Raw genomic sequence first — 27482 nt, forward strand, 5'->3', positions numbered from 1 at the left:
TTTTTTTTTTTTGTCCTTGCTGCTGACCAACAGCCTCTTGGATAGGATTGTGGCTATAAGATTAAGACAGGCTTTAGAAGAATATAGACTGAACAAACCAATATGTCCGATTCCTGCAGAAAATCCACCCCAATCTCACTGAATTTTCAAACAAAAACTAAGTGTGGAACACATCCCATTGATTTAGGATGTCTAAACTTTTTTTTTTTTTGTTACAATGAAATTTGTGGATGTTTGTAGCAAACGGGAAACTGGGGCCGCTTTTTAACCGGCACTTAGTATTTAATAGTGATGTTTCAATGCCACCCATTAGTTACTCGGCGCGTGTAGGCGGGCACGCGCGAGTCTGTCGAGGGCCGAACTCCTCCAATTATTTTTTTGTTAAATAATTTTTTAAAACTAAAAGGAAATAGGTGAGAACCAGCCTCCAAGCTACCCATTCTGAGGTACGTTCACCTTCCTCCGGGAGGAGGGAACCGTAGCCTGTCTCGCACGTCCTACTTACGTTTCATTGTTTCTGAAAAGGCAATAAAAAGGAGAGAACCTGCAGACATCTTGGCCTTAGATTCCATCAAAGGGACAGCAACCAGGTTCTAAGGCGCGAGCCAAAATAAAAGAAATAAGTACTACTGCTGGCCGTAACAACTATAGAGCAAGCACTGGGTTTTCGAAGTTACTATGCTCCCATGATAATAACCAAAACGGAATACGTACTGCTGCTGGCCGTAACAACTACAGGGCAAGCACTGGGTTTTCGAAGTTACTATACTCCCATAATAATAACCAAAACTATAAACGGATGGGAGATCTGTGACTAGCTTTATGCAAGCACATGGAATGTTTGTTACATATATTAGACCTTGAGATATGTTAGATGTCGCCCCGTACAAAGGAGTTGCACTCGCTTAAGAGCGAAGTAGAACCATTTGTTCAATTAATATACATATTAGAAGCAGGGCTATGCTCTTCACTATATGACGCAAGAATGCGACAGCTAGGCAGTTTAGCAAAATATCCACATTTTGAACAGCTGCTGCATATCAAATATTGTTGTCATCTCGCTGCCTGTCGGCCCTCTCATCTGCAAGATGAAGAAAGATAAGTAAGGCAGAGTGCGGTCACTTTTTTCTGAAAAATATAAGCTGTTTGTGGCCTCGATTTGTTTCATAAATATATATAAAATTATGATACATAATCAAGCAATATTTATGAATCATGAAACAGGACCTTGGTGTTGGGGGTTCCTCCGGCATCTGAAAGAAGCCTCAGGAACTGGTATGAACTTCCCAAGAAGAGCCAGAGGCCAACTGAGCGCAGAAAATATGCGAGAATACTGTGAGTAACTTTTAAGAAAACGGAAGAAATATTAATGTATAATGTGTGTGCTTAGTGACAACCAATTGGTGAACACTGTTGAGGGCCAAGTTTCTTCCATTCATTGAGAGAATGTTCATAAGGACATCCATGAGCCTTGATATCATATGTTCGATATTTATTCGATAACCCATGTTATATTATCTCCACTAAAACAACTAGGATTAGGCAAGTCACAATGTTAGTAGGGCTAATGCAATGGTGCTCCATTAAACTGGAATCCAAGGGCCTATTCATCATTCTGTACAAATATCTGGGCGGTTAGCTAAACAACGAGGGGTTGACTGAAAAGGTGCTGTTGACAATTTCAATATGTAAAGACTAAAGAAACAAGAGGCATGACAAATGCTCACAAGATCACCAAGTTGCTAAAACAATAGCAAGGTATACCTTACAAAAGCTATAACAATTGAGATCAGCCACAGCTTCCAATTGAGCCTGACAGTTGAAGTAAAATGTCCAAGGAATTCGATTATCAAAACCTGCAGCACGTTGTAGCCACTTGATTGGTTGCAAGTGATCACAAAAGAAGATTCTGCAAGATTCAAAAAAAATACTTTCTTGAGTTTTCGTACCTGAAGTAGAACGGTTATTCCAATTATCCCCATGAAGAGGTGGTTCTTTGTGACTCCACGGAAAACATTCTTTTCATCCGGTTTTCGAGCATTGAACTCATTGAATATCTGATAGGAAAGGTCATAACTATATCATTAAACCTTCAAGAAACAGTAACACATAATCTCAGGCTTAAGATGAAACAGACACCAAGAGAATGATTACAGATACAATCCTATTCTAAACAACTGATTAGACAAGTTTATGTTAGCCACAATTGGCAGTTTGAGCAGGATTATAGTTCCATGAAACAAAAGATGCTGGAGAACATTCAATAAGACATAAAAATAATTAAACATAGTTAAAATGCTTATCCTTATTTTTTTGCTCAACTCTGAAGGAAAACAGTTAGGCTTACCTGGCATAGGACAAATGTATTAAATACAAAGGTATTCTTCACTTTTTCTGCATGTTCTACAGTATCATCCTTCATATGCAGGATACTCCTGCCACCAAAGTTGAAAGCAAGGAGGATAGCTACTTGATAAAAAGCCTGCACTTGCTCTCATTGAACAAATCAGTAAACTGAAGTAGGTCCAGCAAACATAAAATTCAACCAAAAGAGTGAAGGATGCACAGTTATAATACTAAAAAAAGGAAATACCTGTATTATTAAATTTCTCCACATGATATTTGTAATGAGAGGCTCCCTGAAGAAATAGATGAGATGCCATTGTATTAATTAAACAAACTTCATAATTATATGATCATGTATTATCAGAACTAGGATTTAAATATCTAAAAGAAATAAAATGTACTTCCTCCTGAAATGAGTTCAGAAGCAACCTTTTCTCTGGTCAAAGTATGAGAAATCATCAATAACTACATCAAAATCAAAAACAGTATGACTTGGTAAACCATCATAAGTTGATTAGCTACAAAATTTTTTTTTTGTGTACATATCAAAATGCTGTTCCAAATAAAGCAACAAGAGAAACTAATGTTGCAATCTCCAAATCACATCTTCCTCATGCTTTATGCTATTTAGCCCAAACAAAAAGTAAACAGCAACTAGAGATTTATCGCTGAGCAACAAGCTACTCTGGACAGCTTTGAAACCATCTCCCTTATTGTTTTCGACATAATTCACCATCTACTACTCCTATATCAGTGGCCGATGTCATCTTTTCTTCTAGGAATTTTTGTTGACATTGTCTGAACATAAGTATTCAAAGGATTGGCTGGAGAAGGTATATGTTTGTATTGTCCATTAAAAAGGATTATATATTTTAGACTATAAATGCATGGTTTCATATTGGTGCAGTGAATACTCAAAGTGTTGATGCAGAATTGTCTTTGCATAATTCTACACTTTCTCCACCTGTACTGTCCCTCAAAAGGTAATGCATGCCAAGACCCTTGAAACATTGAGGTAAACACAAACAAAATAAAAGCATTAGTGTAAATTACTACAGTAGTGCTACCTGTCATCTAGTCCATTAAATCACCATATAAAGTCAGCATATATATCAATAGAACATAAATTCTTCTAACCTTCGACCAACAGGGGGTCTGTTCATAAGCCGGTTTGTTGGTGGTTCAGTTGCCAATGCAAGCGCTCCAAGCGTGTCCATGATGAGGTTGACCCAAAGAAGCTGCGAGAGACAAGAAAAGTGAAGCTTGGTACATAACTAGAAAGGGCATGTTTTTGTAAAAAGTAATATATTAATTTTTCTACCCAAACAAGATGTATCCAAGCAAGTAACTTTATTAAGATCAGCATATATCTTCTGTGGTCATTTCATCCTTACAGAAAGGGCATGATTTTGCAAAAACTAATATATTAATTTTTCTACCCAAACAAGATGTATCCAAGCAACTTTATTAAGATCAGTGTATATGTTCTGTGGCCTTTTCATCCTTACAGAAAGGCCATGCTTTTGCAAAAACTAATATATTAATTTTTCTACCCAAACAAGATGTATCCAAGCAAGTAACTTTATTAAGATTAGCGCATATCTGCTGTGGTATTTTCATCCTTACAGACGAGAAGCTAGGATACAACTCAATTGGCATGCATTTCAGGCAGCATAACAGCTATTCTGCATAGGGACTCAAGTAGAATAGCAACAAATGAATTATATTTGGGCAAGACAAAAGAGAAGTTGCCAACCACCACCAAACAAAAAAAGGCAAAGAATCTTATATCAACCTGTACAGCATTTAAAGGTACATCGCCAGATGAAACTGCTGCAACCACATTTATTACAAGGGCTGCAACATTGACAGTTAGCTGGAACTGGATGAATTTCTGAATATTTGCATAGACAGAACGGCCCCACCGGACAACCTGAAATGAAGACAAAATCATACATCTTCTCATCCCATGTAGCAGCTTGAATCCAAGTGAGTACATTTAGCCCTAAGATTTGTGTCCAACCTTGACTACTGATGCAAAATTATCATCCAATATGATGATGTCCGAGCTTTCTTTTGCAACTTCTGTCCCCTGAATTCCCATTGCAAGACCTATATCTGCCTAAAAAACAAGATATACATCTTGAGTATGTTGCATTTACAGAATAGGAGTCTTAGCACTAAGCAAATATAATTATATGTCAAATAAAAAAGAAATAGATAGACAGCCAAACCTCATGTAATGCAGGAGCATCATTTGTGCCATCTCCAGTCACAGCAACTATATGACCCTTTTTTCTTAATTCTTGGACAAGTAAAAGTTTGTCATTGGGAGACGACCTACCCATTACCTTTACATAAATTTTCACAAATTAATGAGTCATTCTTATGATAGTTATGCAGCCAAATACATACAATTCATCTTTATTTTTCTTGTTGAATGTATGAAACTAATTCGCATGAAATAAGTACATCAGAGCCAATGTATAAACATATACACGCCCAAGCACTTGCGCATGCACACACATGAAAACACATACCCCTTATTGGAAATATTAATCATAAAGGATTAGCAAAGAATGATTCATGAAGCATGACACACAAATTAAGGCTCAGTGGTTATTGTTTCATAAATCCTTAATTCTTAAGCCTTATCTTATCTATATGGGGTTGGTTGCATGAAAGTTCAACAACATCCTTGACATTTTATGACTGACTCCCGAGTTAATGTTGATCATCCAAGAGTTGTGCCAATAACATGCAAATTTGGATTTTACCATAAAACCATAATGATGTGCTGGTTCAGAGAAATGTCCAGTTTACTGGCTGTGCTTGTGCAATACAAGCAACAGAACCAGTGAATCACGCTCCAAAGATTCCCTCAAGCTTGGAATGGAGTCTCAACTAAGGAAGAAGGACGACAAGGTTTGTTATAGAGCTACATCATTGAAGCACCAATTTAAGCCAAAGTGCCAAAACTGAAGTGCAATAAATTGTAAAGAATTAAATGACTAAGTCCTTCAATGTATACTCTATCCTGTTAAATTTTTTTTTCAAAATAGGAAGTACAGTGGTTTTTGTGGTTATATAAAGGACAGCACTAAATTTACCAAAACTTGCAAACTAAGAAACTTGTTCTAGATGCCATGCAAAAGAAAGATGCATGCGGCACTCATAGAGAAAATCAATTTATTCATAGTAGAGCTGGAAATTTCCAGATTCTGCTTGAATCATGCTTGAAAGTATTTATACTTGAAGTGTGCACCAAGAGAAGTTATGAAAAGCTTGAGCCAAGCAAACATTATGAGATTGGGCATATGACCAATTATTCTCTATTGAACTCAAGAGAAGCATAAAATTTTTGAAACAAGTTATCTTTTGAGTATTTATATGTCATTATTATATAAAGCTTTTCTTGCAATAATATATGCCCAAATAAGTAATGGTTAATGCTGCATGGTGTAATTATAAGTTTGTCTGTGAATTACGGTGGTTAAAACAAACAAGTTAAATTGCAAAAAAGCACTCTAAATAAGTACCATAGTTGTCTAAACTTACAGTTATCCTCTCAGCAATTTCTCCTCTTGCTGTTTCAGACAAGGCACGGAATGCTTTTCCTTCTATAACGGTTGGTTCAGTGGCATTGTCATCTGAATCAAGTATCCCACACTCCAAAGCTATGGCCTTTGCTGTTTGGATGTTGTCTCCAGTTACCATGCGCACCTATTAATCCATAAGCAATCCTTCAAGCGTCAATTGATCACATGGTATAAAATATAGATGTAAACCAAACAACTGAGAATCAATAAGATGTAAGATCTCCAGAAGAGCAAAGAAAAAAAAAGTTACTCAACAATAGGGAAACCAAAAACTTTTTAGAACAAATCTAGCGTGAAACACATGACCATAAGATTAGACCCCAACTGATATAGAATACTACCATAAATTCATGACAAAGTCTGCAAGCACAGATTGCAACCTCTTTTTACACCCGAAACTCAATTAACCTATTCTGAAGACATGCAACTTCCTCTTCACATGCAAGCAATATGAGCATGTGAAATTGTGTCATTTGTCAGAGGCAAACTCTTGTTAGTAGAATAGAATGCATATTTACACCGCAATCTAAAAATAAACGCACAAAAAGATTATAGATTTATTTTTTTTACCACATACTGTGAACTTTTGCAGATGAATAAATGCGCTTCACAAGCATATGGCAAAGGCTGGAGAGAGCGTATTTCCAAAAGCATTCCATTTTAAAATTCTGTCCCATTTTATCTCCATTGATGACAGTGTTTGCTTTAAGAATAGGAATGCTTGCTAATGGAAGTGGTTTACATGTAAGCTGGTAGCAGGACACCACGCTGAATGCTTGACATGTGTTCAACATAATCCTAATCCATACTAACCTGATCCACCATATTTTCCTTCATGTTTTCCTTATTTAAACGTGAGCAGATAAAAAGCAAGAGATTCACAAGGATTATGATATAGGTTTCACCAGCAGTAGAGCCAGGAACTTGCTTGAGGGGGCAACAAGAACAGCCACTGATCAATGACTGCGATGGCAATTGGCAATGGATAATTTATTAGGGATATAATGATGAGAAATCAACATGATGGATGCTTTGTGGAGGGAATCTACATTCATCGCTTTTTTTGTTGTGCTGGTATTCACATTATAACATTAATGGATTAAATAAATAGCATTAATTTTACTTATTATCCTAGTAATGAAAAAACACAAAATAAATCATAAATGCATGTAATTTTTCATTATATTTGCTAGAAAGAGACCCTAAAAGTTAAAATGTGGTTAAAAGCAAAAGGAGAGATGAAAATGGATCCATGGAGGAAAAGACCTCCATCGAGTCACCTCTCTCTCCTCCCGTCCACCCACACACGAATGGGTAGCAGGATGGCTCTTGAATTTTTGTTCCTTCCATCCATGTAAGTGGTGAGATTTTTAACAAAAACAAACAGGAAAAGATTATTTCTGTTTTATTAAAGGTATCTATGTCTAGTCATATCTGCTTACCAGATCTACATAGATACCATTAGAAATCGGTTTATGATTAGACTCTATTTTAGGAATAATTATTATCTGCAAATCGGCTAAGGCTAAGTATAAGAATAGATAAAGACTACCTCTATGATTTTAAATATTATTCCTCATTTTTTATTTCACATCCAACTGTCCATACTTCAATTGAAAACCAATTTCTCTAGAGTCAATTGCCCCCATCACTTTCCCTTTGCAAGTTTCATTATTTCAGCCGAGGTAGGCTGAACTAGACCGAACCGTCCGGTATGGCCCGTATCAAGCCAACCCGATGAAGAACCAGATCGGTTTGCCCATTAAAATCGATTTCGGCCTCGAACCGGCCGGAATGGGTTCCGAGGCGACCAGAACCAACTGCAAAGGCCCGAACCAGTCGGAACGAGTTTCGAACCAACCATAACCGGCCGAAACCAGCCAGTTTCAAAACGGATCAATTCGCCCATTAAAATCAGCTCCCGCTCTGAACCGGCCGAATGGATTTCGAACCGACCGGAACCAGCTGGAAAAGAGCAGAACCGGACCGAACGGCCGGAACCGGGCTCCCTCCCCCTTTGTTTCTTTTGTTAAAAGTTTGGCCTTTCCAACACCTCTACTTCGTTTAGCATTCAAGATGCCTAAACGGCTCCCTCTTCCCCCCAATTTGCAAAATCACACCGATTCAACGCGATTGAAGAAAGATCCAAGCCTAAATAAGGTATGTGCTTCCTCTTTCCCATCTCATTCCCTCTATTTTTTGAGAGGGCTTGAAAAAATAGCTCGAAATTTGCAAAATAAGGAATGATCATGCCAAAATTTTTGATTTGGATTTGATTTTATAATATATTATAGATATATGGACGATCTACACGATGACATAAAATTTTTAAATTTTTGAGTTATATATAATTTTTAAAAATAAAAATATATTTTTGAATTAAAAAACTAAATAAATATATATAAAATAAAATTAAAAAATGTAAAATTAGAAGTGTATATAGGAACATGCAAGCTACTCTCCAATAAAATTTGGTGTCCATTTATTCAAGTTTTGATGCGATCATATGCACAATGTCCTAGGCATAAACTTAGAAAAAGTTGAGTAATAAATAGCCTTTGATGCATGCTCACGGACCTAAAAAATATGTGTAGCACCCATTATTGGGTTCTACATGGATCTGAGCTAAAATTAAGCAACAAAACTAGTGAATCACGCTACAAAGATTCCCTCAAGCTACGAAGATTCATAGGATGCAGCAGACAGTGGAAACAACCCAAACCATCACCAGATATATTTATAACTATACATGAATCCTTTCGCTGATGAGAAGGTATGCAGAAGAGATCTTGAGATCAGGAGTCACACGGTTTGCTACCAACTACGTCACATTCGATAACCTTCTTGAGAGGAAAGCAGCCCTGCGTCAAATATTTATCAGTCCTGAGTTAATAGAAAAGTAGATATGCGAGGGCCGATACTGAAGGGAGCATTGTCTAGGACTTGGTAACGAGGCAGACATTCTGGCAGTGGGCCACTACGATAGTAAAAGCTATCAGACCATTGTATGAAGTGCTTCGGATCGTGGACAACGAGAGGTTACCCTAGATGGGCTTCTTGCATTATATGATCGAGAAGGCAAAGATTAAGATCAAGAAGGTAGATCCGACGCATGCCCAAGAGTATATCAACATCATTGAGCGACGGTGGGACTACCAAATGGGTAGGAACTTGCATCTAGCAGGTAAGAAAAAATATTGAAAATTAAACTGCTCATGTACTTGTACGTACAATTTTATTAAGACAATAACGAACTCTATCTGTAGCATACTACCTGAACCCAAAGTTTTAGTACACCATAGCTAAAATTGATATGGATGACGAACTTCTGACCGCTCTGCATAATGTGATTTATAAGATGGAGCCTAATCCAAAAGTCGCGATCCTATGTCTAAAAGAGGTAAATTAACTTAAGTAACATGTGTAAGTTAATTGGTATATTTAATTATTAACATATTACAATACAGTTTTTTTTACAGACTAAAATATTTAGAGATAACACTGACAGCTTTAGAGTCTCAACAACTATCGTAAGTAAAAAAAAAAATAAATTCAGGTATATTACACATCAAGAGGACATTTACCTGGCATTAGATGGTTACTAATATGATACTATCTTATTAATAATTTTTTTCAATGTTTTTACAGCTAAATGGTAGATTCATTTTGGTTTGTCCATGAAAAATTTTAAGTAGCTAGCTATCCCAATCCTCTTCCAGACAGTCTCTTTGCGTAACTGTGAGCGCAACTGATCCATCTTTGTCCTCATCCACAATAAGCAGAGGAACCGTTTGATACAGAAACGCTTTAACGACCTTATACATGTTCACTACAATCTGAGGTTGAGGCTGAAGTGCATTTAGAAAGAAGTGGAGCTAAAATACACAGATCCGATCCATAGTGCTTTCGTTGACTATGAGGATGATCCTATGATCGGATGGCTTGTGGACCAGCAGTAGAAGCCGTTGATGAGCGAGGATCGTCTCCACGACGGAACAGTTTCGTAACCAATAAGGCTAGGATCGATGCAAGGCAATAGGCAGAAAGCAATATTCTACGCATCCTTCCAACTAATCAGTCACAGCCACAGGGGAGCCAGTCACCACATGACTTCTTGTCCAAGATATCCTCTCAGAGATATGATCGAGAAATGCTTAAACGAGACTACTACACTACCTAATCGATTCGATCAGAAGGGCAACATACATAGTCCCAATATAGATAGGCAAAGAGAGGCATGAAAGATAAGTAGACAGAGAGTAGCACGAAAGATAAACAGACGAGTAGCACGAAAGATACTAGCACATCAAAAAGAAAAACAAAAGACACCTGCAGCCCCTATAAAGAGTGTGGAGGAAGAGCCAGTTCACTCATATTCAGAAACCAAAAGTAGCAGCTCTAATGGTCATGGATCTACTGGCCACGGAGAGTAGAGTATATGAGACCACCATTTATAAAACAGCTGCAGAGTAGTCTTCAATTCACCGATGAGCCCCATTTTACGCATGTTACACAAGAAAAAATCATGGTACACGATCTACTGGAGCCCACAAGAATTCGATTGCATATAGGAGACGAACTACTCGAGGTCATTCAGGACACGATGCCACTGCAGATGACCTCGCATGTGGAGTAGGATCCATAAACGTATCAGGTTCCGAGTCGTGTATTGGATCCTATTACCCGCAGCCACAAGAGCCTATAACCCATATGGATATAGATATGAATATGGTGCGTCTGAAGCATCTTCCGGAAGCTACTATCCTATGTAGGTCGAGGCATCTTGCGGGTCAAATTTTGTTGCCGGCATATTCAGATGAGCCCCTTTACATCCGTTTTATCAGCCAGAAGATACCTTTCAGAGCTAGAGCTTCAGCGAGAAATCTGAGTGCTTACAATCCGGAGCGCATTCCTTATGGGATAAATATACAAAACAATAATGCTACTTGGTTAGAGAGATGGGCTGATGTGCCTCCTGACTATGCTAATGATCCGGATATCTACGGAAGGCATCGCCGCTCGACGAAATTTTAAACATCGGTATGTATGTTGTACTTTAAATATATATAATTGATTGTATTGTTTTATATTTTTCACCTCACTACTTGATTTGAGGATATTTCATATTGTTTTTTGTAGCATGCAATATCTCACTAATCATTTTATGTTTTGTATCATTTTAAAACAACAAAATGCATCATTTAGGTTAAACCAGGATCATAAAAACCTTAAAAAACATCAAAAAAATATCAAAATAAACTTAAAATCATTGAAAAAGTTGAAAAAGATTGATTACCAATTAATTGAACTTGAAAAACTAAAAAAAATGGGTGCGCCGGTTATTAGCACGCCTAAGTATACCGTCTCGGTACGGTACCGGTATCGATACCGTACCGACTTGTCCGCCGACGGCGGACCTTGATTTCAACCTGGAAAATGCAATTGACTTTTGATTTAGGAAATGCCTAGCCTGCTCCTATATGGTAACATGTTCTTATAAAACAATGGGGCTTGTGCTTGAACTAAAATTGGCAGACATGCATAAGAAAGGATGTCAATTGATCGAGCATTGGAAACTCTAAGCCACCTTAATCAAATCATGATCTCTGTGTGTGTGTGTGTGTGCATGTGTTGATTACAGGCTGAGCTATGCAAATATGATATCCCTAACAACAGATAGCCACCATTTGTTTTGAACCTGTGATCATTGATTCTTTGCTCTAAAGCACTACAATTATGCAATTGGTACAGAGCCTAAACAGATTACAAATGTCTTCTGGTTTTAATTTACATGAACAATTAAGGACCTTTCTCCCAAGTCTATTTAATGATTTTTAATCAATAACAGAGGATACAAAAATGACAATATTCAGCTCATGTGGCATACCATGTCCAAGCAATTGGCATTAAAACACCAAATGACCATGTGAACTCAAACCATATTGACAGAAAAGCATAACGGGACCATGGTATTGAAAAGTCAAACGGATAGTTAGACATTAATGAATATTGTAGAATAAATTTTTTTACAATTCTGCGTTCTGTCAAATTAAAGAAACGTTGTCCAAAGGGTCATGTGAACAACTTAAACTGGTATTTAGCAAAACAAATTTTGCTTGCATTTATTGTATTTTGTCATATTTAAAAGAAAACAAATATCAAAGGATACCTTGACACCTGCTTTAGTGCATAATTTCACAGCATCCATTACCCCTGGACGACAAGGGTCCTACAAGAAAAAACACTTGTTTAGCAAAAGAGATGAGAGGTGAAACTACCCATTAAGTATAGCAATACGTATGATCATAAGCAATGGAGTCACTACTTATTCCTCGAACTTAGAAAGGCAATTTTTGGTGTGGTCACTGAGAGAGGATCAAGAAGCATTGTCTGGTTGTATGGATAGTATATTAATAATGTCTGTTGTTGTGCCTGTCTACAATAATAAAATCATACAGATGTAGCATTTTCAAGATTTAACACTCCAACCACAGGTTTGTGGCCAGATAATTTTTGGTGGTCATCAATGGTCATCAATTAAGTTTTGATATAAGAAAAAAAGAGGTCACTTCATTATGATATCAGCCAATTTAGCTCACATATTTTTCTGAAAGACACATTCATAGATTGAACAATGCCACTACTCTAGATGAGTTATCATCAGCAACAGTCATCAACTTGGTTCATAAGCATACCAACCTATTCAGTTTTGCTGTTATAAACTAATATAAGTTTTAAGAATTTTTGTATTTACTCTAATATTTTCCTATCATCATTATTTTCTCCCAAATAGATATTTGCAGGAGTTTTAGGTCCCATAAAATTTTCTGATTAGTGTCCAGAAATTTTATTATGAAGACAATTTCTGTGTAAGCTAAAACCACTCCTCAGTTTTCTTCTTGGTTTTCTGGTATGGAAATCGCTAAAACCACTCCTTACTTTTCTTCTCGGTTTTTTGATATGGAAATCAATAATGAACATCTAATGCTAAAGAATGAGCTTCAATAATAAAACAGAGACTACACCAGGGGCTGTTTTGAAGTAAACAACTAAAGATACCTCAAGGAAAATAGAAAATCAACCTGGAGATTGTTAATTAAATTTTTTAGAACAAACCTTTATCCCCACAATACCAAGCAGAATCAATTCATCATCAGGCAACTCCCAGGTGTCTCTATGTTCCTCATTTGGAACTTTTCCCAGATCATACAGTCTATATGCAAGCGCAACACAGCGTAGGCTAACTGCTGCCATATCCTCAATTGACTTCTTAAATTCGTTCATCTGCAAGGGTTTGTGAGAGTTCAGAAACTAACTTATTATGATCAAAGGGGCATAAAGATTGAACTGAATGATTTCTACCTTGTTTGAGGTCATTGGTTGAACCGAACCATCCAGAGCAAGCCAACTGGAACAACAGGCTAACACTAATTCAGCAGCCCCCTTCCAATGGACGTGAACCCTAGAGTCTGGCTGCAATTGTAAACAAACAGAAGGATATATACACCATTAAAATTGAACGTTGGATCACATCAACATACTCAAAAATAGCCAATTCTGTTAATGAACACATGATGATAAACAAAAAGGAAATAAAACACTGAATATAGACAATTATAAACAAATAAAAGGCTAAGACTAATTCAGCAGCTCCCTTCCAGTAAACATGATCTTAGAGTCTGGCTGCAATTATAAACAAACAAAAGGAGGCATGCACAACTAAAATTGAAAGTTGGAACACATCAACATACTCAACAGTAGCCATTGTATACATGAACACGATTGTGAAAATAAACATATGGAAATATAACACCGACTATACACAATTAGAAACAAACAACCAGCTAGCACTAATTCAGCATCCCCTTCCAACAAGGGACATGGACCCTAGAGTCTGCCTGCAGTTATATACAAACAAAACGAGATATACACCATCAAAATTGAATGTTCGATTACAGCAACATACTAAACAATAGCCAATACTATACATGAACACACAAGATGATGAACAAAAGGAAATAAAATATTAAATATCAAATATCAAAGCCATGAGCACATTGAGACTTAGGAGTATGCTAGGAGGAAGTGAAAGCATGATTAAGTGGTTTTCCTGCCACAACCTTTACAACTGATTGATGACATTTCCAGTAACAAGCACCATATAACACTTCATGATCTACATGTAATTCACTAGTCATTACTGCAGGATAGTCTACTCAGAAATTGACTACCATTCTTTTTAGCTAATTTTGGAAAATTTGAGCTTCTGGAATCAGTTAAGGAGTGGAAGCAGTGACCAATGATTGTTAAGAAGGTACTCCAAGCATCGCAATACTGCAATCGCTAATGAATAATGCCTCTACCAAGGAGAGACTACAAGAATATAAGATCCACAACAGTACCTCACTCAAGTAAGTACCTAATTAAAATCACAAATCGCAACCACAGTCAACAAGCTCCATTCCATCTATTCCAATTTAGACATGAATCACGAGTCACCCATTTCAAAGTAGGTTCACATCCAAATGATGAGGAGCCCCCTTTGGTCTTTTGCTATCACTGCTATTGAAGACTTCCTCTGTCTTGACATGTTTTCCTAAATCAAAACTCCTCTCATGGTGGTTGACCTGTCAAGCCTCCATATGCATGCATATCACTTTTTTGTGCTACATTACTTGTTGCTTCATTGGAACACATCCAATGTTAGTAACATGTACCAAATTTGGACAAGAGTTTGCATCAATAACTCCACATCCTCATCTCTGGTATTCCTCATTCTTCTAGTGAGATCTGAGAGGGCAACAATATGAGATTGTTCGGCAAGAATAAAAAAATAGATAGACAAAAACCAAGGAGAAGATCACGGAATATCATATCTTACACAAATTGTAAATAAATTAATATATCGCAATTTCAGAAGTAACTAGTGCATCATCAGAAAAGTTTGACAGTCACTATGAATTCCTGTTGTTTTCTTTTACATTTGGTTATAATTGTGCTAGACATTTGTCGAATAGGCATGATGATGGCTTTAACTAGCATGTTCAGTATGAAATCATATGTAACTGTGCTTGCTGACATAAGGTCCCTTTTCCATAACATGGATGCATTTTACAGCAAAATTCCTCTTGGACAGCAAAGAACAAGCTATTTGGAGGAAAAAAGAAAGAATAGGAAGGAGAAGCAACTCAACCTCACTATGAGTTCATAAATAATATTCAAGGTTTCACTAATGGCAAAACTATTTCCTTTCATTTACTTTATAAAAAATTACAAGCCTTTAATCCTTTTGATTTACATTTGAAGGAGGCTCTTCATATTGGGCTGAGAAAGGACATTATTTGGCCTTGTTGCATTATATGTGATGCAAGAATAAAGGCTCAAGTTTCTCTACGAGACTGTACATGAGCTTTTGCCTCCACTTCACTTTATGTTCTCACATTTCAGCAAACTCCAATGGTGTATTTCCATTATCGTCCTAAACCTCTCCAACCAACACAAAAGGGCTCATATTATCATATGGGCTTCTACTGAAGTTGACATCATGAACACCTACGGAAAGGACTTCCACCTTGGCTTAGGGCATGTTTGGCGTTGCTTCGACTTCTCAAAGAATCATTCTCAAGAAACACTTTTACTTAACTTCTAAATAAGAACTTTTGTATATTTGACGTTTGATAAGAACATATCTTAAGATAACTTCTTATTCTAGACTTGTCATATTTGAAAGATAAGGAGCTAGCTAATAGAAGCTAGAAGTTTAGTCTTTCCAGCTTCTCCTAAACTCCACTTTTTGACTTCTGCTCTTTGAGAAGCAGTTCTTAAATGATGTTACCAACCATCTACTTTTTTCAGAAAGCACTTTTTGACTTTACAAGCCAAAAAAGGCCTTTTAAAAAAAATACCAAAGTTTAAGGTCCGCCATATCGGCCGTACCGACGTACCGATGGGCGCCGGTACCGATACGGTAGCAGTACCGTACCGAACCGATGCCGTACCGGTTTGGCTGGTTCGGGCCAAAAGCCAAAAAAAATTTGGAGCCGGTACGGGCCGGTACCGATCGGGACGGGCCGGTACGGGTTGCGAATGGTCGAAACCGAAAAATGTAGTTGTACCGAACCGATTCTGTTCGGTACTGGCCCGTACCGGCCCGTACCGACCGGTACGGCAGATCATGCACCAAACACACCCTTAATATAAAAGAACTATGTTCCAGTCTCGACAATTGTGTTTAGATAATATTGGCTACTAGCTGTCGGGGTGCTTCAGGGACATCAATATGTGTTGAATCCCAAAAGCCAACTTTTAAAGTGAGAAGCAATTTATCTCAGAATGACATCTCCAGTCGTATTTGCATCATATATAAAATGTCAAGAAAAAACTATAAGGTTGACCAGGAAAGGAAAAAATGTAGATAAAATTTTATTTCTTATCAAAAGAAAATACAGAATCAGTGTAGCTTTTAGAATTTATATGAGATGTCATTACCAGCTGTACTGCGACACCTCCTCGCTTTTTATCTGAGTTGAAAGGAAAGACACGAAGGATTGAAGATTTAGATCTCACTTCATTGAACTTCATTCCCAGCTATAAAGGTATGATGCCAATTATAATCAGAATTTGATAGGCAAAAAAAAAATTATAAGAAAAGCAACTAGAATTGCATAACCTTGTACCTTAACCCCCCAAGAAAGGATGGCCTTTTCTGTGGGTGAGCCGGAAACCTCAATAGCTTTACCATCCTATTTCAGAAAAATATGTTCAATTAAATGTTTCACATGCTACAGAATATCATTTCACTTCAAGGCATGTAACAGAAAGGTTACAACAGAAAATAAGAGCTACACAAAATTTTTAAGTCCAGAACATCATCCAAGAAAAAAATAAACCTCCTTTACAAAAAATGGCAACAAAGGCATTTGTATAAATCAGATGTGCAACAGTCAAGAGAAGTAGAGAACTTTACAACTATATAATCAACAGTGAAATAGTCAAACACCTCAAAGAAAACAGGAGTCAGTGAAATCTCACAAACATCATAACAAGCATTCTATAATATAGCATTGCAAAATGAACAACAATAACAAAGGTACCATAAACAGACACTGAATCTATAGTCCAGACTCTTATTCTAGCCAGTGTTTCAGACATTGTTCTGTAAAATACAAAAGGTTTTATAGTTCTGTTCCAGAAGACATGCACCAATTGTGTGCCAGAAGTACTAATTCAGCAGAAAAATACAAAAAAAAATCAGATTGCATCTAGAATATCACTTGTATATTACCATATTAGTGGTATTAGTTGGTAAAAAGTTGCATCTCTGCCTTTTACTAAAACAGTATGATCTAAGAAGTTTAATCACAGGAAAGCCCAATAAATTTAGTTACACAATAAATTGGGTTAATTACAGTTCTTCCAACCCATTTGAAATAGTAATCCACGTTATAAGATTGACATTTAAACCAGATAAAAGAGGTTTACCTCAGGTTCAAACACATCACCAGTTGTATTCTGAGCAAGGCCTTCAATCAGTAGAGGAGATATATCACACAACTGTTCAACATCATCTGGAGGATCTAACTTCATTCCACCAGCATATGCCTCCACAACAGTCATCTATAACAAAAGAGTAATCCTTGTAGAGTTTAAAGCCAAACATATAAAGCTTACTTCAAGTTCACATGTTGCAAAGATGTTCATCTCATGATCAAATAGTTAAGCAATTAAACTTTTTGAAAAGAAAGTATAATTATCATCAAATAACAAAATTGCAGCTACAAAAGTGCAAATTGATATACCTGATTCAGGGTCAGAGTTCCAGTCTTGTCACTGCAGATTGTTGTTGCTGAACCCATGGTTTCACAAGCTGAAAGCCTACGCACCTGTCGTACAAATATTTTAAATCTCATTCAATTTTATAGGTCTACAAATGTGTTTATTAAAAAATATGCAAAATACGTGCCAGGGCCTTGTCTGCCATCATCTTTCGCATTGAGTATGCAAGGCTGACAAAATGGGGGAAAAAGTTAATTTATACAAAGAGGAAAAAGTAAGTGACCTTTCAATTTAAGGAGAAAGTGAACTTTTTAATAAAACAAGATAAAATAATCTTATCAACATATAGCACATCCTTACGTCAAGGTCACAGCCAGTGGAAGCCCTTCAGGCACCGCAACAACCACAATTGTCACCTATCACAAATGACAGGATCATAAGCCCCTATAACCAAAATATTATACAATATAAGTATACTAGATCCACCAATACATACTGCAACAGTCAAGATCTTAATGGCTCCATTTACTGCATCTCTTACACCTGTTTGTCCCCTTATGAATTGAACAGTTCCATCAGGATTCTTTGTATGCCCAGTGAAGTACCTGATTTTTTTTTTTGAAAAAAATGTAAAAAAAAAATGAATAATCCTAAATTAATTGCTCAAAAACTCCCATTTACCTAGCTAGGAGGACTACAAGAACTGCAGCAGCAACTGTCAGGCCAACTATACCAATGAAAGTAGCAACACCATTCAAGCGCACCTAATTCAGCGCAAAATAACCATGTAAAGCCATAAAAGGCATACTCCACTAAGCCATTCACACAACTCGTACAAGATACCAAACAGCAAAGAAAACAAACAACAACACCATTAAAGCGCACCTATTCTAGAGAAAAATAACAATATAAAGCCATAAAAGGCATATTCTACTTAGCTATTCACACAACTCATAGAAGATACCATACAGCAACGAAAATAAACAAACTCTCTACAAAATAGAACTCATTCTACCAAAAACGAAAAAACAAACCTGCAAAGGAGTTTCTTCACCATTATCCTCCGAAATACTGGCCATCAATAGACCCCATTCAGTATTGATTCCAACAGAGGTTACCTGGACGCAGTTCAAAAAAGGAACAAAAGATGAAGTGAATAATGTAGTACAAGACTTGCCCCCCGATAAAGTAAACACATAATGATTTTCCTGTAGAATAATAATGTCATTTTAGAATCTTGTCAAAACTTTTACATCATAGTTTCCTAATGGCCAAATAACAAACCTTGTCCCATCCATATGGAGTCAGCATTATACATCCAACTTCACCGTTGGTCTATAACCAAACCCGTTTCCTTTGAAATGGTAACCATGTTATAAAATCCCAGCTCAAAATTCCAGTGGTGCATCATTTTTGACATTTCCCTCCTGATGTAGCCACTTAAACCGAATCCAACACCTTTAACACCAATACTTCACAATTCCGGACCGTCTTTAATGCCCCCCCCCCCCCCCAAAAAAAAAACATATTCCTCTATCATTGCCAGTGCTATTATTTTGGGTACAATTCTTCAAGTGGATCAAAGTTTCAAACAATTCTTGAAGACCAAAAGCAGTGTTCCTCTCATCAACAGACCTATTTACAGGTTCTCAATTGGCTAAAATCTCATTATGTAAAGAAAGATTTGATTTTTATTGTTTTACTACATAGGAAGGCTGAATCTTGAAAGTATTAACCTTGCTTCAAAAAAGATATCAACTATTACGGATTTGATTGTACTGAACACATGGTTTGATTTAGGATGTCAATATACATGAAAAGTCTACATTAGTTAATTTATAAACTTACTATTATTCTTTGACCTTCTTTTTGTAAATATGCTAATAGAATATAAATGTAACTTTCGTGAACAGAGTACTCAGTTGAGTAAAATACAGGAACTTTCTTTTCCGGTGAACAAAACAAAGCAGCCTGCACAACTGATCCGACAATTTTATATGTTTGAGCGAGGAATGCCCCTTGGAAGCAAGAAACAAGACAATGGAATAACCAACAAATTCTTGAATTGAGTATATAAGCTGAAAATCTCAATAATCTTATAAATGCGTCTTGTTCATGTCTAAAAATAAATATTAAGTCTAAGCACTTTCTGCTGCAGCCATCTTGACCAGATATATTTATTATATGAATTTTAATGCATTTTCGATGGTTAGTGTTGATACTTCAGAACTCACTTGTGTCTGTGCATGCTAAGTCTAGCCCAGAAAGACGGTATTCAAATTTCTAACAATGTGACCATATATTAGAGAAAAGAGAAGGCAGTTTCATGGCTATTGGTTGGTCAGATGGTTTTAAGAAAATTCAAAACTTGCAGTACCACCGTTTACAACTTAAGTCTCAGCATATGAAAATCATATGTTTCTAAGCCAAAGTGATAGGATATATGGCAAAACATCAGCATATGTAAAACAATCACTTACCAACATGGTACCATAGCCATCAGCAACCTTACAACCAGACATCAAAAATGGGGCCTTTTGATCTTTGTGAACCTGAGGCAAAGAATCATATTACCACTGCTCAATACATTTTGAAATAAAGATCGAGAAAGAAAAAGAATATAAAAACCTACAATCTTGGCTTCTCCGGTCATACTAGATTCATCAATGGCGAGAGAATGGCCAGATAGTAAAATGCCATCAGCAGGAACCTGAAAAACAAATTAAAGTAGCCCAACCAGTTTGAATATGCAAGATGGCAAGGTGGATCTTAGTCTAGCTAAAATTACTTTCACTACCTACCTGATCTCCAATTTTAAGAGGAACAACATCACCAACTACGAGATCAAATATTGAAACTTCAGTTCTTCTACCACCTCTGATTACCTAGGTATCCCAAGGAATAGATATTTAAACAGTTCCAACTAGCAAAACTCCGCATTAAGAAAACAAAAGGAGAATTACAGGAAAAAATCTCATGGTGATACTCACCTCCAAATGTATATTTTGCTTCTCCTGGTTCAGATTTTGAAATTGAAGATTTTGTTTATAGTCACTGATAGCTAAAACATGGGGAAGAAAAAAGAAGGTAAAAAGGTTGTGCTGAATAGACGTTAATTAAAGCTGCATGATTAACATGCACTGATTCCAAGCCTAAATAAAATAAGTTCACACACAAACAGTACATTGAATCCTATCTTTGAAAAAGAAAGAAAGAAAGAGAAATATCACAATCCAAAAGTTACTGATAAGCCTAACAATTAAGTTTTAGTCTACCAGCAAAAGATAATACTTCATCCATAATATCACCCTACAGTAATCTATTTAAGGATCAGAAAGTGTAAGATCTATATCATTAGCAAAGAATTTAGAAATATGTAGCTTCAGAAAGGTTAGACAACTCTAGGCTGCAAAGCATATGTTCGCTCTTATATTGAGAGGATAGAGGTGGCTTGACTGGTGAGTAGAAAACCCACAAACATGAAAGAGGCATCCAATCAACCATACAATGAAGCAAAAGATGACCAAGCATTCTCTCAGCTTGTAAAAAAAAAGTAGAAAAGTTGGGGAAGATATCATCCAACTGATTTAATAAGCTTTCTCATGCGTCAGGATAACCATAAAAGGCACTACATGCTCCACAATTCAGGCAATTAGCTTTTTCCCCATAGTTATAAGAACTGGATGAGACTGGCTGGGCAGACCAGAAACCCAGCAAACTGGGCCTAGGTCAGATTCAGTTCAATATTTGAATCATATCTGCAATCAGCCTGGGTTTGAACCATTGAAACACGCCAAACCCAGGCAGTTTCCACTCAACCTTGCAGTTTTTATGGACCTGTATGATCCTTTTATCCAAGGTTTTAAATCCCATGGGACAAGGTTGTCCCGTTTTTCCCATGGAATAAGATGCACTGCCATCCTGTCCCATCCTAACACTTGGGACAAGGGATGTCCCAAAACGTGCCGATTAGGATGCTGGGATGAAGGTGGGATGGTCCTATCCCAACACATGGGATGGTACCCTGTCTTGGTATCCCATGGGTTGTGCCATCAGGACTTGAATCCTTGCTTTTATCTTTCAAAAAATGTCCTCGGTAAAAGTAATTGTAAAACAGGTGAGAACACTAAATCAAATCTCTGACCTAGTGTAACAGGCTAACTCTCCTAACTAATGAGATACATTGCTGAGTCGAATCATGATACTTATTCTCAATATAATTTTAACAATTTTATATTATTTTATTTTTTCAATATGCCTTTGGCTTGACCGGTTGAACCGGCAGTTGAATTGGTGACCACTCAATTGGACTGGTGACCCACCCCCTTGGCTGGGTCGGTGTCTGGTCTGCTCTGATTACTATGTTTTCTCGAACGTTACCTGGAGATATGGCATGGTTGTCAAGTGTCCAACTGTCTGAAAGAGTCAGACTTGGGGTCTTAAAAAACATACAGGGACATGTCATTATTATATAGATATGTTTACAAATATGTACGGACACGTGTATCCAATGAATAGTTTGTTAAACCAGTTGCTGTTTTTTTTTTGAAAGAGATAGAGAGCGTGGATCACTTCGTTAATTTATAGAATTCATAGAAATTTTGCTAAATGTTATGTTAGAGTGAAAACTTCTTAGTGCCAAAAGTTGATACATAGCTATGATGATATTACAGTTTGCTGATCTGGTCAAGGAATGTTATGAAGCATCTAGGTTCCAAGTGTCTGGACATGGCAAAATCCAGCTTCTGCAATGTCTGGATAACATTGCTTTTCTTATTTTGATTTTTGTTGTTAATGGTTTCCAACTGAAAACAACAGTTTGCAATACCTTAACAATAATAGAATATAGGGCATAAGGACTACACAATGGCATCTTGACACAATAGGATGCATATGGCTGCTAAGCTTTTTCATAAAGTATAAAAGGAAGAAGTTTCAACACACAAGTATATTGGAGAGGGGTAAAAAAGTTCAAGGTCATACCTGTAACGAGTGCATATATTGGAGAGGGGTGAAAAAGTTCAAGGTCATACCTGTAACGAGTACAACAAGAATAACAGCAAAGGCAATGCTACCACCATCATACCATCCTTCGCTTAAACCCTAAGATGAAAGACAGAAGCACATGAAAGCTCGGGCAAAAAAATCCGAAATCAACATATACAAGGGGTTCATTCATTGAGACTCCTTTTCAAATGCAAAACGGTTGAAAGAAAATTCCGTAATATAGAAAGCGTTCATTGTCTTATAACAGTCCATATGGTTTGCCGTACTGGCTCAAACCGGACGATACAAGGCATACTGTATCGTACTGGTTCAATACCAAGACCCGGCATAGGTGGCGTACCAAAAGGCCTGTACCATCCCATACCGACATAGTGCCAGCATAGGGTCCGGTACCGAGATGGTGAACCTTGGTCCATATATTCACGTTTTTAGCACACAGAATTTCAATTATGTTCATTAAAAGAAGTTCTGCACAATAAAGAAGTAAAGAAGATACCATTTGGTTGTTAATTAAAATAGTATAGAGGAAAAAGGATGTCATTAAAGTTGCAGGATAGAACCGAGCAAGGAGTGTGTCACGTAATAGAAATAACCCGACATCACAAAAATAATCATCAAGAATCTGTCATCCTTGAAAAGATGCCCAGTTTGATAATTCCCAGATGGAGGGATCCGCAAAGAGAGTTTTTTTACTTACATATAATGAAATCACATTTGTAATAGAAGAGATCTGTCAAGCACTTAAAATATTGAAAGCTTACTTTTTTCAATTTAAAATTTCTACACATAATCCTCAGTTTGATTAAAAGAATGAAACCAAAAAGAAAAAGACTAGTAAATCTATAGTCTTGGCCTAAAAGCAAGCCTCATGGAGACTAGAAGGGAAAGCTGTTAAAGAAAAGATCTCAGAATATGAAGTAAACAAGTATTACGTCAAAGAAATTTACCGTTGGCTAGAGAGTAAAACCAGCTGTGGGGTTCCAAAATTCCAACAAACATAACAAACCACTTTACCCGGCATATTTTGATCTAGTTAATAAAAGTCTTGGAAATGTTTAAAATCTAATTAGGCATGATCTATGTATTACACACATAGCAAAACAAGAGGGAAAAAAGGTGACCTAAATGGTCTTTTTTTAATTCATAGAACAAATATTTCAAATTGCATAATACAGGACACCATGTGAATTCAAAAGACCAATGGGATAGAAAGCTACAAGAATAAAAATATAAAGGAGGAAGACAATGAATATTTGGAAACATAGGTACAGAATAAACAAACATCAATCTAACATATTAAAATTGTTGCTGTTGCATATGAAGGCCAGTAAAACAAAATCTTCATTATGAAATACAAAGTAAAACTTACCTCTGTCTGTATGCCCAGTGCCAGAGATAGAATTGCAGCTACCATCAAGATAATAAGGGTTAAATCTTGGCAGGCTTCCCATAAAAAAACCTACAATCACCAAATGAGAAGAAACAAAATTCAATTGAACATGAATCCTCAGCAAGGAGCGACGTTTGAAAAATAAAATAATACTAAAGCTAGGTTAAATCATACCAAAAAATTTCTTCCTTTCTTTTGAGGATATGTGTTAGCCCCAAATGTATTCCTTCTATGCAATAATTCTGCATCATCTCCACTAATTCCCCTGTCAATATTGGTCTTCAGCATATCTGACAGCCCTTTAACCTGAGCGTACACAAATTTTTGCACACCTTCTCTATAGTTAATAGATAACACAACGAAGTGTAAAGAGTGAAAATATAATATCTGAAAAGTACTTGCCCCCCCATATTCTTGTAGAGCCGAAAAATTATGATCCCTATTCATCACAGTGAGCTGCTCCACTCCAATTTGAAAACCACCAACAGGAGCTATTGTCTTTCCTCCAACACTATCTGTTTATGAGATGCAAATGAGCATTATACAAGATAAACAGAATAGAGAAAAAAGGCAGTGCGAAATCCGGACAAGTATAAAACAATTCAATGGCATGATATTTTAACGTAAAAAAGTTAATCATGACCGGTCATTTTAAGATCTTACAGAACAAATTAAGAGAAAAAAGACATCATACTCTGATCAAATTAAAGCAGTCTGAGTGCAAAAATAAAAAAAGAAAGACACAATTAAAGAGGAACAGAAAATAGAAAGAAGAAGTGAAATAATAATAGAGTAATGGAATCCTAAACCACTTTGGTCGCATAAAAATTACACAATCAAGCAATTGTAGACGCATAGGTAAGTAAAATTTAAACTATGCAAGGTCCTATAAGGTAATTTATCTGGCCAAGTTACAAAAGTAATACCAATACTAAGAGATCCGTAACTCAAAACTTGAGACCCGATTACACAATTACACTTCAAAACAGTCCAATATCACCATATTATGAGAACAAAATGATATCAAATATACTCAAGTCAACAGTTCCTTAACAATGGAATGAGGAACATATTGGTAAAAGAAAGATCAGCAAATACCCTCAAATAAATTCAAGATACAAAGAGAAAGTCCAGGACAAAGACATGATAGAGGTAATTAGATTTGTGAAATTCATGGCAATGCAAATTCCATTTTCCTTCAAAAAGAACAACAGATCATTAATCAAGCAAAAGAATTCAAGAATAGAATACCTGGTGGCTCTCTTTCCCCGGCCTCCTTAAAAAGATATGCTGCCTGAAAAAGACAAATTTAGGATGCATGCAGACTATCGCAGATTATGCAAAAAATTCAGGCCTAATTGTGGATGAAATTAATACCCGTATGACTTGAGCATGAGCCCGAATTTTCCCCCTTATTTGTTCTTTTTCTTCATCCCTTTTTAGATCCAATGTGTATCTAAATCGACGAGAAGCATTCAACACGAGGGCAGCTTGCTGCCACAAAAGAAAATAACCATATCGTTAATTACCATAATCCACAAGACATCTCATCCATTTGAGGTTTTAATAAGACAATTAATTGAAAAAAATAGGCCATACTTTTGCTAGGCTTAATTATCATATAGCAGAAAAATAAAAAAGAACCAAACGTACATTCTTCCCTACCAAACCTAGTAATAATAAAACTCTTCATCTTAGCCAAGAGATGCTTAATAATTCTCAATATTATAAGAGCATTCTCTCAGCTTTATACCACCTCAATTGAAATAAAAGAAATTGGCTTATGGAGCTCTTGGAAAGTTCTACAAGTAATATTGATTTCCTCTGACTATTTTGCAGACTATTCTTTCCACGATCTTTCCTTCCAATCCAAATGTTTCCATTTTCTTAATCTTTTTTTTATATATATAATTTTTGATAATCTACGATCCAATAGTTTCTTGATATTTCCCCTAACCACTGCTGAATTATACCTTTTTTTTTCCTTGACAAATAATCCCAAATTCAGTTGGCATTCTTTGTTTAACCAGTTCTTCTGCCATTTCAACTTAACTTTTATTAACATTTTCTACCGGAGACCTAATCTATCATGTTCTGTCCCAGCCCATCTGTGCGCATAAAGGGCATTCTCAATCTCAAGGTTTTGCGCTATCAATGTGAAGAACCTTCTCTCTGAATTCCAATGGAAGCAACACATTCACTATGTCCTCTATCTGTTACAAATAATGATCTTCAATATCAAGGTTAAGTTAGCTCCTCTCAATAGCCACCATTCAGTTCTCGTTCGTGAAACACTCCTTGCCTTAGAATCGTACCCGACAACCATAAGAATAAACCCTCCCTAGCATCTATTCTTTTAGCACGCGTGCCTTCTCCCGACCAGGACCGCCGATTCAAGGTTACAGAAGCCAGCACATAATGCAATGAAGAATTACTCATCAGTTCATTTTTCGTCGAACTCCCTGTCGGTTCGAATTCGTCTCGGTTTCCATTATCAAGAAGAAATCTCCAACTTTATCAAGAAGCAGAGAAAGATGAAACCAAGAAATGATCTATACACACAGCACGCAATCACGTCTGCGTCTCAATCAAAGCAATGTGCGGGAGAAGGGAAGGGAACATACCCTCCATCGGCGGAGGCGCTCGACGGGGGCGTTCTTGGCCGGGATATCGAAGTCATCGCTGGATGTGCAGACCTCGCTGCCGCCGTACTCCTCATCGTACTGCCGGAGGTACCGTCCCGGCGATCGCAGCTCCATCCTGTCGTCCTGCTGCAGGAGAGATGACACCGAGCCCACCGAATCTGGGCCGCCCGATCAGCATCAGACGTTCGTCTCATATCCCCAACAGGAAATCAAGAAAGAGAGACAAGAGGGGGAGGAAGAGGCGACCGCGTGCCGTGTATATGGAGTCTCACCTTGAAGGTGTGGGAAGCGGGGGCGAGGGTGGGCGGAGGAAACGCCTTCCTTCTGGTCCCCTTCCTCCCTCTTTCCTTCGTCTCCTCCTCCTTTCTCTTCTCTTCTCTTCTTTCTTTTAATGTAACATCTATCTCTTTCGATAAGGATGCCTTCTTCTTCTTCCTCCTCCTCCTCCGCTAATCCGGTCTCTCGTCGCGGAGTCTTCGGAGAGGCGACTTACCACAAACAACGGGAGCGAGATGGATGTTTGGTTTATAGGCACCTCTGCAAGACCGTTGCATGTTCCGAGGTGGCGCATAAAATTAGTCCTGTGCGAAAACTTTTCCGTACTCATTCTGGCTGAGGGGAGGAAATTAATGGATCGCATGATTACACGGGCGGGTAAAAGTTGCGCGCTCCCGAGATTTTGAATTGGATGGATCTGGCTCAGATGGGACAGCTAACGTA

General features: G+C 37.1%; 1 protein-coding gene across 5 annotated transcripts; it reads right to left on the minus strand.

Annotated features, from left to right (window-relative positions):
- Positions 1-777: 777 nt before the first annotated feature.
- LOC103714099 (calcium-transporting ATPase 5, plasma membrane-type-like) lies at positions 778-27276 on the minus strand. Of its 5 annotated transcripts, none has more exons than XR_605159.4 (35): positions 27035-27276; positions 26742-26920; positions 25495-25611; positions 25369-25411; positions 24520-24632; positions 24292-24423; positions 24097-24186; positions 22754-22823; positions 20711-20781; positions 20522-20605; positions 20353-20430; positions 20201-20272; positions 18755-18838; positions 18402-18484; positions 18217-18325; positions 18081-18136; positions 17908-17950; positions 17744-17827; positions 17427-17561; positions 16622-16687; positions 16434-16532; positions 13308-13418; positions 13062-13229; positions 12115-12174; positions 5905-6069; positions 4581-4697; positions 4370-4468; positions 4142-4279; positions 3484-3584; positions 2594-2639; positions 2348-2435; positions 1950-2057; positions 1765-1856; positions 1228-1307; positions 778-1081 (listed from the first exon to the last, which is right to left on the minus strand). XR_605159.4 is itself a non-coding variant. In XM_039127812.1 (35 exons), exons 2-35 carry the CDS (start codon positions 26874-26876, stop codon positions 1041-1043), a joined length of 3225 nt encoding a protein of 1074 aa, XP_038983740.1. In that variant the 5' UTR covers positions 26877-26885; positions 27035-27275; the 3' UTR covers positions 778-1040. The 5 variants fall into 5 exon arrangements, 4 of the variants coding, with proteins under 4 accessions (XP_038983740.1, XP_008799454.2, XP_008799453.2 ...); XM_039127812.1 differs by having other exon boundaries at positions 2348-2482; positions 26742-26885; positions 27035-27275; XM_008801232.4 differs by having other exon boundaries at positions 2348-2482; positions 26742-26888; positions 27035-27275.
- Positions 27277-27482: the final 206 nt, after the last annotated feature.

The sequence above is a fragment of the Phoenix dactylifera genome, chromosome 7, assembly GCF_009389715.1.
Source record: "Phoenix dactylifera cultivar Barhee BC4 chromosome 7, palm_55x_up_171113_PBpolish2nd_filt_p, whole genome shotgun sequence".
Lineage (NCBI taxonomy): Eukaryota > Viridiplantae > Streptophyta > Magnoliopsida > Arecales > Arecaceae > Phoenix > Phoenix dactylifera.